Here is a 13359-nt window from a genome sequence, read left to right as displayed (position 1 = left end):
GCAGCAACAAAATCACATTTACTCACGTCATTCGGATGGATTAGAACACTCTCACCTTTCCGGACTCATTAATTATTCTTGTGATTAATTGGATTAATCATAACATGGTTTTTTTTTTATTTTTTTATTATTGTTATTGAGTCGCTTTCTCTTTAGTTTCTTTCTTTTTTTCTTTCTTTCTTTTTTTTCGAGCCTACACTATCGCAAGAGTGAATGGAGGCTATGTTTTAGACTATTATCGCAAAAAAAATGAATTATTCATAAGCAAAGACGGGACGGAGAAGAACAAACTCATATTTTATTAACGAGACCATGGCAGTGTCATTTTTTCACAACTCGCCTATTGCCCATGCAAATATTCGGAGCGTGGCGTGTTCAACTTTCATTCCCTCCACAACGCGTGCTCTTTGACTAAGTTGTTCCCCTATCTCATATCAACTTCTGTATAATAATAATCAATCCAAACTAGAAACATAATGTTGTCCATTTCCTCAGCTCGCAAGACCATCAACTTGGTCCCTACTCTCCTCAAAGCTGGTTATGCTACCGCCATTTCCAAGACTAGTAACGGTGTCAAGGTTGCTGCCCTCGATGAAAGCTCACCCACTGCTTCCGTTTCCTTGGTCATCAACGCTGGAGCCCGCTTCGAGCCCAAGGGCAAGTCCGGTATCGCCCACTTTGCCAAGAACTTTGGCTTCAAGGTATTAGCTGGACCTTGTTCTCACCAATGCCCTCTACAGCCATTGTGACAATTATTGTCCATCTTTCAATATCCATATTCAAAACGACTATTTGTTTTCGAGCGATAACCATGCCGCGTTTACAATAACTGCATCAGGAACTGCTCAATTGCTAAGATTAGAGACCGTTGGAAACGCGTCTTTTTCTTTTTTTAGTATTGATGCTTCGGAATATACATCCAGGATCTAATTGATGGTGCTGCAGCATCAAGTATCAGTAATAACTACATTCTATCAGCCTTTGAAATTTCGATATACAGGATATTATGTGATCATTGGAAGTCGAGGAGCAATGGATACAAAACGACATTGCCTGTTTCGAGCTATGTTTTCTTGTCAATATGGATGCTAAACCATAATGGGCACATTATTCTCAACAAGACTACAAGACTTGAGCGATTTTTTTTTTTGGGATGTTCATGGCATTAATTGTCGAACAGGGTAGCTAACGATGAAAAATTTGAATGGCTCATATAGAACACTGGTAAGCGCTCTGCTTTCCGTATTACTCGTGAGACTGAACTCGTCGGAGGTGTTCTTTCTTCCAACCTCGGCCGTGAGAATATTTCTTTTACTGCTGAATGCTTGAAGGAGGATGTGTAAGTACACTAATGTGACCCTATAATCGCAGAATTGACGCTTTTATCGACATAATACATGGCAGATCTAAAAAAAAAAAAAAAAAAAAAAAAAAAATTCCTCCCGATTCAATAGCCCATATTTTGTTGAGGTTTTCGGTGATTTGGTCGCCCAGACAAAATACACTGACCATGAGCTCCATGCTGTTGCCAAAGAAATTGCCGCCGAATGCTCTGTTGCAGAAAGTTCGCCAGAGGTTGCTGTTGTTGAAGCTATTCATAATGCCGCTTTCCGCAACGGTCTCGGCAACCCCATCTTTGCTGCTCCTTACTCTGATATCACTTCCTCTGATCTGAAGAAGTTTGCTGCCGACAACTTTGTTGCTAACAAGCTTGCCCTCGTTGCCACCGGTATCAGTGAGGAAGAGCTCAAGGGCTTGGCTGCCTCTGCATTTGCCAATGTCGCTTCTGGTTCAGCTACCAACATTGAGACCACCAAGTACTATGGTGGTGAGATCCGTGTTCCCCACAACAGCTCCATTGCACACATTGCAATTGCCTTCCAGGGCGCTGCCGCTGGTACCTCCGAGTTCTATACCGCTCAGGTCTTGCGCTCATTGCTTGGTGGTGACCGCTTTGTCAAGTGGTCAACTGCCGGTGTCTCGCCTCTCGCCGCTGCTGCTTCCCAGATCGGCCACGGTGCTCAAATTTCTGCCTTCAACTTTGGCTACTCGGATGCTGGTCTTTTTGGTGTCTACGCCCAAGCTGAGCATAGCTCTGTGAGTGAGGCTGCCAAGGCTGCCATTTCCTCCTTGAAGGCTGCTTCCAAGTCTATTACTGCTGAAGAGTTCAAGCGCGCTTTGGCTCAGGCCAAGTTTGAGACGGCCTCTCGTTTCGAAAGCCGTGCCTCTACAAACGAGATCCTTGGTGCCCAAGCTTTCCAGGACCATAAGATCACTACTATCGACGCCTTGGATGCTTTTGACAAGGTTCAGGCTGGTGATGTCTCGAAGGTAAGTTGACTGGTTTCTTACAAAGAAGTCTTTGCCCTTTATCTTTTTATCACTGTTATTAATCTTGTTCTTTTTATTATAGTTTGCCGCCAAGCTGTTGAGCAGCAAGCCCACCACTGTCGTCCTTGGAAAAACTTCGGAGCTTCCCTATGGAGATGCTCTCTTTTAAATAACGCTTTGCCCTCAATGCCTCGTACGACCAATAAATGCCACATAGATCTTACTTCTCGACCTTTCATTTCTTGTCTTCTCTCTCCCATATCCCTCTTTTGATGCACGTAGTAGCAAACAAGTAACGGCAATACAACAGAATTCAAAACATTTTCCGTTTTCCATTTGTTCGTTTGCGACGCAAAAGAATATATTTAGATGGAGGTTTTTTTTTAAATCTTTTATTTGAAGCTGGACTGACAATGCAATGAAAATCAGAGATTGATTCATAACAAAGACTACCATAAGATTCGCATTTAAGCAGAGATACCGTTCTTGGCATTGAAGGCCTTGAGCTTCTGTTGGATCTTGTTCTTCTTCTGCTTGTAGTTGAGGCGCTCCTTCTTGTTGTTCTTGACCTTCTCGCCAGGAGCAGGCTTCTTCTTCTCGGTAGGGACGTGAGTGGGATCCTCACGGATGGCCTTGTGAGCATCAGCATACATGTCCTCAAGATCATCGGGCTCAACACCAGCAGCGATGAACTTTGAGAACTGCTTCTTGTACTTCTCATCGTCATCCTCCTCAAGGTAACGCATGTAGTCAGCAACGTGACCACCATAGATGTACGAACGAAGAACATCAGCATCAAGCTCCTTGGATTCGGCATCGAAACCAGGGAAGCGGTTCTCACCGTGGGGGATGAAGATACCACCATCGGAGGCTCCCTTCATGGCAGCAAAGACACGGGAACCAGTCGAGGTACGCTTGAGACCGACATCCAAGAAGCACTTGAAGGGACGAGGAGCATCCTCAATAGCCTCGGTCATCGAGATGGTACCATCGGGCTCAGTGACACCCTCGTACTTGTCAGCAAGACCGAGCTTGGTCAAGACACGGCGGGCAACAAGAAGACCAGTGCAGTAGGCGGCAGCCCAGTTGGTCAAACCACCCTTGACACCGTACTTGGGGAGCTCGTGAGAATAAGCAGAGGCAAGAACAAAGTCACCCTGAAGCTTGGCATAGACGACCTGGCAAACAATGTCAGCGTTGGTGAAGCGGACAACAAGGCGGTACTTGGGGGAGTTGTACTTGTTCTTAGCCTGGACAACCAAACGCTTACGAGCGTAGTAGTCAGTCTTGCCCTCTATCGTTTGTTTGTTATTTGATCAAAGCCATTAACATGGTTAGTTTTCAAGAGAACACTGGTGAAGAAAAAAAAAATTGTCAAATAACTTATGTTTGTCGAATTATCAGATAGGAGCGAAAGATAGATTGTTCCCCATAAGGGCCGGGCGCCAACCCAGTTCCCGTCGGGTGAACTATGGAATCATCAGGATCACGACAACACGAAAGTATCACGGCACAAAAACACACCCCCCCCCCCCACTTTGATTTTATTATATTTACCTCTGCGTCTGCGGTACTTGACCTGGAAACGCTTGTAGTAAGCCTTGTTCTTGACGAGCTTGACGAAAGGCTAAAGAATGAGGGGAAAAATCCATCGGCAGAGCCAGCAAAGGAGTTAGACCAATTGGGTTCTCTGTTCCTCTCTATCCATGCCCACATGCGCTTCTTGTTTTCTTTGCACTTTCAATATTATGTGAGTAAAGGTGATGAGATCAAATCTGATTGGTGACGCTTCAAGGAAAGCTCATCTCACAATGGCGCGTATGAAGATGATATCCAGAAATGATTTTGTTGTAAAATTAAATTTTCTCATTCGATCAGTCTGTCCTGACATTGGCCTATTGGTCGATCGTCAGATTATTATATTTTTTTTTTTCTTAACGGTGTCATGATAAAATCCTGGTTAGGTAATAGGAATGTATTGACAAGAGGGTGGATAGATGGATTGATTGATTGTTCTTTGATGGATCGATAGAGTTGCTGTCTTTAATCTACTCACAGCTTAATATATTAAGCATTTTTAAGTACCATCTTTGTTATCTGCAAAAAATAAGAGAAGGAGCAAACAAATTTGGAATTGTGATGCTCACTAAATGTTTCCTTCTCGGATTTCTTTACGATGAAATATATTCTATGACGTATATCGACCTTATTTTTTCTTTTTTAGTTCCATCGCTCCACTCCTTTGCTTTTCGAACTTCATTTACGACACACAGCATGGTAAGAATCATTATTACTACATGTATTTAGAGAATGAAAAATAAAACTGAGGTGAATAAATGGATGAATATTGAACCCTGAACTGATTTGCTTGCAGGCTCACTGATTCTAATTCTTTCTTTCTTTATACTTTTTTGTTAGACCACGCCCCTTTTTATCGGTATCGGAATCGCAGGTGCTGCTTATGGCACAAAGGTTGCTATGCGTGCTTGGCAGTTGCATGGTACTAGAATCATGGCTGCCATTCCTCGGCCTGATACTATTGGCGCTGGGAAGTATTACAAAGGAGGGTTCGAGGCAAAGATGGATAGGCGTGAAGCTGCATTGATCCTTGGACTCAAGTAAGTCTTGTCAAATTAAAAGTTTGGGGAGAAATACTTCTATTCTTTAGTCGCCTAGCTTCTTTTTTTTTACTCACTCTTTCTCTTTTCTCTTTTTTTTTTTAGAGAGAGTGGACTTAATTCGTCAAAGTTAAAGGAGGCTCATCGCCGGATCATGTTGCTTAATCATCCTGATCGTGGAGGTTCACCGTTTTTGGCTTCAAAGATCAACGAGGCCAAGGATCTATTGGACAAGAAGTAAATATATATATTGCAGGATTCATATCGTGTCAACGACAAGTCTTCATGCCGCTTCATCTTCCTCATTATTCATTATCTCATTAGAATAACTCGATCTTTCCAGCATTTAATACTTATTACTGTTACTCTTATTATTATGATTATCATTGTAGAATAGCAAAAAAATAAATTTCATCTCTTCTTCCATTTATTTTAAAGACCAATGTTTTAACTGGTCATTAACTCTTTTTTTTTTTTCTTCTTCGTGTACAAGTGTCGTGAGCATACAGTACATTTTTTCCAGAGATGCTTACGAATTCCTTTTCTTTTTAATAACCATGTCCAATATTCTACTTCTTTTACTCCACATTTCACATACATTCATATCCAAAATTAAGGACAAACCTCTTTTCAGTGTTACCATCATTCTGGATCTCATAGTACCAGCTTATTTACATGATGTAACCAGCTTTTAGCGAATTATTGTTTCGAAACAACTATGAAAGCGATAAGGCAACATGTTTTCTTTATTTTGTTGACGCAAATACAGAAAATTTTATGAAGATGGGGTTTCTACCACTGTCTGACAACCTGGCCGATTCTTGGCGTTGTTTCGATGACGACCAAGTGCATCCAGGCGAGAAAATGATTTGCCGCAGCCATCGCACTTGAAAACTTTATCACCTATGTGGATCTTGACATGCCTTCTTAGATCATGGTTCCGTGAAAATGCTAATTTGCAGCTACTGCATACAAAGGGTCGCTCGTCCGTATGAGTTCTGGAATGAGATTTGAGATTATAAAGCCTTGCAAACACTTTCTCACATCCTGGAAATGTACATGGGAATGAAGGTGACCCTTCTGGAATAGATGCGGCAGTGTTCTGCTTGCTAGAACCCCCCGTCTTACGCTTTTTACGAGGTGGTGCTGTTGCTTCTGTATCTGTACGTGACTCCGGGGCTGCAGGATCCTGGCTTGATCCGAAATCTGAACCTTGCGCAGGAAAATGACCAACAGGTGGCGCCAATAGTCCGCCACTTGCAACATTCAGTTCTGAGAGTCCTGTGATACCAGTGCTCGCCATCAACGTCTGGAGTGCTAACTGGATAACAGTTGCGTCTTCTAGAACACTATTGACATGCTCCTTTGGCTCGGTTTTTGAATCTGTAATCCATTTGACTTGAGTCTTGCCTGTAGCCATGTCCTGCTCGAAAAATAACTCACGACTAGGATTTGATGTGGAAGTTGAGGTTGCAGAGCTACTTTCGCCCGTGGGTACAGTTTCGAGCTTAACTCTGTGCAGCTCGCTTTGGTCAATAACATTTTGATGAGCACCACTTTGCAGGGATGCAGAAGAAGAGTCAGTCTCCAGATTGACTTGACTTGACTTGAGAGCATCAGCTTGCATAGCCTTAAGAACAGCCTGTGCAAGTGCGTTTGTTTCGTCTTCTAGCTTTGAGTTTGAGTTCGCAGAGGAAGAGGATGCTGCATTGACTCCTGATGGCGCTTCTCTAGCGCTTGCGGCTGCATGCTCTCTCAGGACTTGTTCAAGACTGACCAAAGCAGGATCCATAGCTGAGGCTGCTTTTCCATCGTCTGTTGCAGACCCTGATGCAGTGCTGGCGCTCTCTGAGGTTTGCGAAACCTGGTTACTAAAAGACAAGGCAATCAATTGCAATGTCTTTGCAGCTTGATTCTTTACAATCTCGTCCTGAGTAGTTGGTGAAAGGCTTTCAATATTACTGACATCAAAGGCTTGGGTAGAAGGAGCTACTGTGGGAGCGGCGGTCGACTCTGGCTGCGCAGTCTGATCTGCATGAGATTCAGCAGTTACAGATGCACCTACAGCTGCAACGACTGCTGCTGCGGCTTGCTCATGTGCTTCGATCTGCTCACGAATCGGTGTTGTAAGGGCCTCAGTCAGGGCTTTGACATCCTCTGACACAGTGCTGGAAAACTCATTATGGGAGTTGGCGGGTGGTGATGAGGCATTACTAGGAGGCTCTTGAATCGCTGTCACGGGTGGATCGACCGGATCCACTACTTCTGGGATTGCATTGCGGGCTGTGTCATCTGTTGTAGGTGGTGAGGAAGTCCTGGAAGGATCGGTATTGATATGGTCAGTGGCGGAGGACATTTCTATTCATCGGGAGGCTTTGATGGAGGCTTGATGAAAAAACGAAGAACCGATTGTTGGAAAAAGTTACGTGGGGAGGAACGCTAGATAAACTCCCTATTTACAATAAGGAAAAAAAATTTCCACAGTCATAGTTTTTCATTTTGAAAGGTTAATTGCACGGGATCAGAAAATCTACATCCACTGTTTCATTCATAAAAAAAAGCAACAGGAGAAGTGTGCAGTGGTTGTCAAAACAGAGATGGACATTCTGTTCTGTTTTTCAGATCGATGGTCAATTGTCATCATAATAGGCTAATAAGACTCGCCATCTCTCAGTTACTCAGATATCACAGCAGCATCGCATCTTCTTTGATGGCTATGACCTTGTTAGGTTCATTTTACAACTCAATATTTAGCAGACTTTGTAGTGGCCTGATCTTCGCTACTTGCCTATGCCTTTATCTCAGATTATGAGATGGTTGCATCGTTTTCATGTGTAGTGTAAAAGATTTATTGAAATTTCAATAGTTTATCATTATGGAGGATATTTGAGTGAGACTAATTTAAAAGAAAATAAAGAAATAAAAAAAAAAAAAAAAAAAAAAAAATAAGGCGATGAAGGGCTCGTAGTCCGAGTCAGTGATAATAACGTTCTCATCGCAGGGGCCAACGTCAGTATGGCAACGGTATGTATTTATTAATATATAGATGTATATTTATATATATCAACATGTGTTATTGAACTTTACATCTCCTGCTCTCACTTCCAATTCTAGACAGAATCCTGTCCATCTGACCGTTCCAAAGCCCGAGCGCCCAGTATCAAATCCGCGGGTATGAAGGACATTGCCTGAGTTCATAGAAACTGCTTACAAACAGAGAATTAGAAAGTAAACAGCCCTATCCATCCATGTCTTCGTGTAGTGTAAACAATTCAGTTTGGCTTTGGTTCCTGTCTCATGTCTTATCATCATCCGTTTTTTTGGGCTTTTTTTACTATTTTCCTCTTTCTTTTTTTAATTCCCCGCTCTTGCTGATTCAGACCATTAACTATTCATTTCAGAACTCATAATTCTCTTTGCTTTCCTTTGTTTCTGTCTCCTTCTTGCTTTTGCTTTTCTCTTTACTTGCTTTCACCATCCACCTTGTCTCTTTATCCTGACAATTAGTCTCTTTCTCCACTCTCATATCTTAAACAAATTACTAAAATTCATCCTGCGTAGCGTGCTTGTTTGTTTGTTTGTTCACTTCACCACTTGCCTCCACATCCAAACCAACGCTTTTGCACGCACCCCACACAGACATATAATATTTTTATACCCGCCCTCACGCAAAACGGACACAGACTTCTAACGCTCACATTACATTCTACCCCAACATTGCACGTTAAAATCTCCTTTACCCCATTAAACCATTCGACCATTAAGGCATCGACATCATTATTCTCTTTCGAAGTCACGCTCGCTGCGTCCCTTTGCTGCATCCATTCCTTTCATAATGCCTCGAACAGTCTCGACATCCTCATCCACCACAGCTGCACCTAAACCAACCACACCAGGCACAACAACAATAAAATGGCTACATGATGAGGATGAGCAGCCTACTGTGGCTAAAATGCGAATTCTTATTTCTCGAGCAAAGAATCTTGTTGGCAGAGACAGGGTATGGTTGCATGACTAAATTTCACAATTGGAGTACCAACAGATTCACTGTCAAACAGTTGCAGCATGACGCCTGTAATAAAAAAAATTATACAGTACCAAATCAATTTAATAATACAATAGAGAAAATTCAGTACTAAAATAGACTTAATTTGGACGACTTGCATCATCCACTCACACTTTCTGATCATTTTTTTTTTTTTTTTTTTTTTTTTTAATCACTCTATTCTTTGGACTGAACAGAACGGCTTCTCAGATCCTTACGTCAAATTATCCGTTGGTGGTCATAAATTCACTACCAATGTCATCCGGAAAACATTAAACCCCGTTTGGAATGAAGCATATGAATTCGAAGTCGAAGCTCAGTCGCTCCCAGACCAGGCAAGTCTCATGTTCTGGGACAAAGATCGCTGGGGTCGAGATGATTACCTCGGTACGGTTTATATTCCCTTTGAGTCTGCGTCATTGTGGTCTGATGCGGTTCCAAAGCACTTTGATGACCCCGAAAACAAGGCAAGTCCTTTATTAAATTTCTTCACCACCCCTTTTCATACAATAAGCCATTTCGCCATGCGCTTTGAACCTTTCAATTGCTCATTTGTCTTCGGCTCTCTGTAAGCCTATCATTATCCTTTCCTCTATTGCTCTATTTGCCTCTCTCTCGCCATTTGCTGCTAATAATTAACTATGGATACCGTAAGAGAGAGAGAAAGTAAAATAAGGTAGTAACATGAAGAGAGCATGAACCATTTTTTCCCGATCGAGAACGCTGAGCAAACTATATCGTGTAAATAGCATCATTTCCCTTTCTCTCCAGCCAATTACCGCTATAGACCTTATTCTATTTTTTTCCTTCTCTGTGAGTGGAGTGAAGTAGCATGCAATGCTGTGAAAAATCAAATCTGACCATTAGTTTTCTCTATCTCTGCTCCAATTAGGCTAGATGGTTTCCATTGAAATCAATCCCTGGGAAATTTTCAAAAGTCACTGGTGAAGGTGTGTTTAGTGACCAAAACCTATTGCCAAAATTAAATACTACATCACTTGCAAGACAAGACGCTAATCTGCATCTATAATTTAAACCTTTTTTTTCCGTCCTAGTTGAGGTAAAGTTCGGGTTCGTCGATACAGAGTTGGCTCCCGTTCACAAGGACTCACAGCTGCGTTGCGCAACTATATGGGCTCAACTAGCAAGCGGACGCAATAAGCTGGGCCTAGGACAACGTCAACTACATACAGCCGACGACATGGCAATCGCCGTAGCCGACATTCCAGTTGCCATAGGTGAAGGTGATCCATCTATGGGGTTGTCTGCATTACGAATAGACACTCCTTCGCCTCCTCCCGGCACTCGAACAGCATCATCTTCTAGTTTGTCCACATTAGCGTCAGCACCATTATCTAATAGTTTACATGGCGTGGTATTCATGGAGATCGTCTCCGCTTCAAATCTCCCAAGGACTCGTAACATGACACGGACAGGGTTCGATATGGATCCATTCGTAGTTGTTTCTTTCGGAAAATATATTTTCAGGACTCGTGTTATTCGACACAATTTGAACCCTAAATGGGGTGGAAAACTCATGTTCAGAGTTCATTATGGTCAAGAATCTTTCCATATCAAGTATTCCATTCATGATTGGGACAAATTGAGTGGAAACGACTATATTGGCATGGCAACGATGGATATCGATACCTTAATCAATGCATCCAAAACACAAGAAACCGATCGACCTTCATCACCAGTGCCAGGCGCTGAAGATGAGAAAGAGTTAACAGATCCAGACATGAAGGAATATGTGCTTAAAGTTGTGATAGCAAGCAACATCAAGAAGCAAACTGAAGATACTTACCTCAAAGTTCGTGCCAAGTTTGTAACATATACTGACTTGAGACGGCGATTCTGGCTTGGCCTTGCAAAGGCATTCGATGTTGAACCACGAAAGAGTCTATTCAGCAAATTATTGATCCAGGCAATGCTCGAAGGACTTGGCTCGAACCTCTCAAGCAAGACTGTGGACAGCTTCTTTACCCCATATGGTAAAGACCCAGATCAAGATGAATTGACATTTGACGAGCTGTTTGAGAGACTAGAGAGTCAAGTCCGTTTGGATGATAGCATGCCAAGCAAGCGTCGAAAGCGTAGGCTTAGGAAATTTTGGTCACGCAAATCAGCTGCAGTAGCACCACCGGAATCAGAAGCCTTCCCAGAGTCAGATGGAAAGGAAGAGTCTGATGAGAAGGATTCCACAGATGACTCGATCGAAGATGAAGAGTTTGAGCAGGATAATGAGCTATTTATGCATTTAACACGAAATAAGGTCCCTGTCGGTGCCGTGCCACAAGCCATGGATATGGTTGAGCCTACAGAGGCAGATTTTGAGCCACAAACATCCGAGGATGAGTATGTAATTAGGATTTCCTCTTGCCCCATTTGTCGCGATCCAAGTCTCGGATCTAAACTGGAAACGGACGTGATCACACATATCGCAGTGTGCTCCGGTAATGACGGTTTTAACCTCGACAAGCTAATCCTGGGCAACTTTGTAACAGAAGCAAATGCGCAACGGAAATGGATCACTAAGGTCGTCAAGACTCTTGGCTACGGCCGATATGTAATCGGCAAGGTAGGCTTTGCATACAAATAAGCACTTTGGGTTTGTCCAGTCGCCTTCTTCAAATCCGTGCACTCAGCTTTTCTTTTTTCTTTTTTTTTTTTATTCTTTCACATTCGGCGATTGGTAGAGTAATGCCAATATTATTGTACAAGACAGGATAACCGGAGTCATGTTGGAGGAGAAAATACCTACCTTTATTCGTCTGGGTATACGACTGCTTTATAGGAGCCCTGCCCAAAAGATTCGTGTTGGTAGGATCATGGCTAATATGTCTAGAAAGCAGGGACTTAAATTTGATGACCCAAGGTCGAAGAGAAGCATTGAACCCTTTATCCGCTTCCACAATCTTGAAGCCCATATGTCGGAAGTCTTGGAACCGGTTCAGAACTTTAAAACATTCAATGAATTCTTCTACCGACGATTGAAACCAAATGCAAGGACACTTGCCTCCCCAGGTGACGACCGCGTGGCGGTTAGTGTGGCAGACTGTCGCATGACATGTTTCCAAACGATAGAAGATGCTCAAAAGTTTTGGATCAAGGGGCGACAATTTACAGTTGCAAAACTGTTGGGGGATGAGGTGCTTGCAAAGAAATACATTGGTGGAAGCTTGGCTATTTTCCGTCTAGCTCCACAAGATTACCATAGGTAAGTCAAAATTCTGCTCACTCTAATCATCAACTTTTGCTTTTCTTTTGTTCTTTTTCTTAAAAAAAAAAAAAAAAAAAAAAACTGACTTGTTTCATCATCGTTTGTTATATCACGGTAGATTTCATATACCCGTTCGTGGTGTAATATCCGAACCCAAGCATATCACTGGGGAGTACTTCACGGTTAATCCAATGTCGATCCGGAGTCATTTAGACGTCTATGGTGAGAACAAGCGCGTCATTTCGACTATTGAGTCCAAAGAGTTTGGCTCAGTCGCATATTGCTCAATTGGCGCCATGATGGTTGGATCAATAGTCTTGACAACGAAGCCCGGTCAAGAAGTAGAGAGGATGGAAGAACATGGTTACTTTGCCTTTGGTGGCTCGACGATTGTGTTATTATTTGAGCCCGACTCGATCCAATTTGACGAAGATCTATTACAGTCATCAAAAGAACAGATCGAGATGCTTGTGCGTGTTGGTATGCGTGTTGGTATTTCTACCAGGCAGCTATAGATCAGTCTGCTACTACTCCATCATTAGATCATTCCTGTCTTTGATAGACGATAGTGTGCACAGTGTGCGTTGTACAATACATTGAATATTTTGTTTCCAAGGGTGAAAAACTTTTTGAACGCGCATTATGTGACTTTTAAATTATAGGACGCAACAGATGAAAAGAGTAAATTTATTAATTGGAAGTACATGACTAGATTCCAGAGGCAATATGCAATGCAACTGTGGATCGTGTCGCAGCAATGCCGATACATTCATTCTGAGTACACAAGGAATAGAAAAGAGAAAGAAAGAAAGATCAAAGGGGCATGTCCAATGAAATTTTTTCCCTTAGTGACTAGTGTTGATGAGATTGAGAACGCGCGTTGAAAATCGTAGGATATGGGAGCTGCACGACGCCTATAATCACGTGTATCTGAGCTCCCTATTTTTATTCTGTTTTTGACTGTCGCTTTTCTTTTTTTGCCCTTCTCGTCATTCACAAATTCCATTCGCACAAGCGGACACATACATAGACACCAATCATTCATCTAATTCATTACAAACTAGAGGTTCAAAATGTCTGTTCATTCACATGGACTTGATGAATCGGTTTTGCGAAACTCTCTACTTCGCCAACAACAGGAA

The 13359-nt window shown here is 42.4% G+C and overlaps 6 protein-coding genes across 6 annotated transcripts; 4 read left to right on the top strand and 2 right to left on the bottom strand.

Moving 5' to 3' along the window:
- The first annotated feature begins 209 nt into the window (after window positions 1-209).
- On the top strand, window positions 210-2682 carry BCR41DRAFT_344020 (Metalloenzyme, LuxS/M16 peptidase-like protein). Its single transcript, XM_022022407.1, has 4 exons — window positions 210-701; window positions 1218-1339; window positions 1455-2331; window positions 2414-2682. The coding sequence occupies exons 1-4, from the start codon at window positions 477-479 to the stop codon at window positions 2498-2500; spliced, it is 1311 nt and encodes a 436-aa protein (XP_021886436.1). The 5' UTR covers window positions 210-476; the 3' UTR covers window positions 2501-2682.
- A 116-nt stretch (window positions 2683-2798) lies between these two features.
- Window positions 2799-4619, bottom strand: BCR41DRAFT_379516 (60S ribosomal protein L5-2; the record flags this gene model as incomplete). The annotated part of the gene is made up of 3 exons (XM_022027222.1): window positions 2799-3625; window positions 3889-3958; window positions 4596-4619. The coding sequence occupies 3 exons, from the start codon at window positions 4617-4619 to the stop codon at window positions 2799-2801; spliced, it is 921 nt and encodes a 306-aa protein (XP_021886435.1).
- On the top strand, window positions 4572-5374 carry BCR41DRAFT_344014 (hypothetical protein). Its single transcript, XM_022022406.1, has 3 exons — window positions 4572-4608; window positions 4750-4949; window positions 5055-5374. Exons 1-3 carry the CDS (start codon window positions 4606-4608, stop codon window positions 5188-5190), a joined length of 339 nt encoding a protein of 112 aa, XP_021886434.1. The 5' UTR covers window positions 4572-4605; the 3' UTR covers window positions 5191-5374.
- A 410-nt stretch (window positions 5375-5784) lies between these two features.
- BCR41DRAFT_294514 (hypothetical protein) lies at window positions 5785-5994 on the bottom strand (the record flags this gene model as incomplete). Its single annotated transcript, XM_022020401.1, has 1 exon — window positions 5785-5994. A coding segment is annotated over one exon (210 nt), but the record flags the coding sequence as incomplete, so codon positions are not given.
- Window positions 5995-8306: 2312 nt separating this feature from the next.
- BCR41DRAFT_4383 (C2 domain-containing protein) lies at window positions 8307-9905 on the top strand. The gene is made up of 3 exons (XM_022030844.1): window positions 8307-8949; window positions 9192-9733; window positions 9887-9905. The coding sequence occupies exons 1-2, from the start codon at window positions 8785-8787 to the stop codon at window positions 9564-9566; spliced, it is 540 nt and encodes a 179-aa protein (XP_021886432.1). The 5' UTR covers window positions 8307-8784; the 3' UTR covers window positions 9567-9733; window positions 9887-9905.
- A 344-nt stretch (window positions 9906-10249) lies between these two features.
- On the top strand, window positions 10250-12732 carry BCR41DRAFT_298325 (phosphatidylserine decarboxylase-domain-containing protein; the record flags this gene model as incomplete). The annotated part of the gene is made up of 3 exons (XM_022020489.1): window positions 10250-11575; window positions 11694-12214; window positions 12336-12732. 3 exons carry the CDS (start codon window positions 10250-10252, stop codon window positions 12730-12732), a joined length of 2244 nt encoding a protein of 747 aa, XP_021886431.1.
- Between the last annotated feature and the right edge of the window lie 627 nt (window positions 12733-13359).

This window comes from Lobosporangium transversale, assembly GCF_002105155.1.
Source record: "Lobosporangium transversale strain NRRL 3116 chromosome Unknown BCR41scaffold_1, whole genome shotgun sequence".
Taxonomy (NCBI): Eukaryota; Fungi; Mortierellomycota; class Mortierellomycetes; order Mortierellales; family Mortierellaceae; genus Lobosporangium; species Lobosporangium transversale.
Note: the sequence above shows the minus strand (reverse complement) of the source record. Positions and strands in the feature narration are given on the sequence as shown.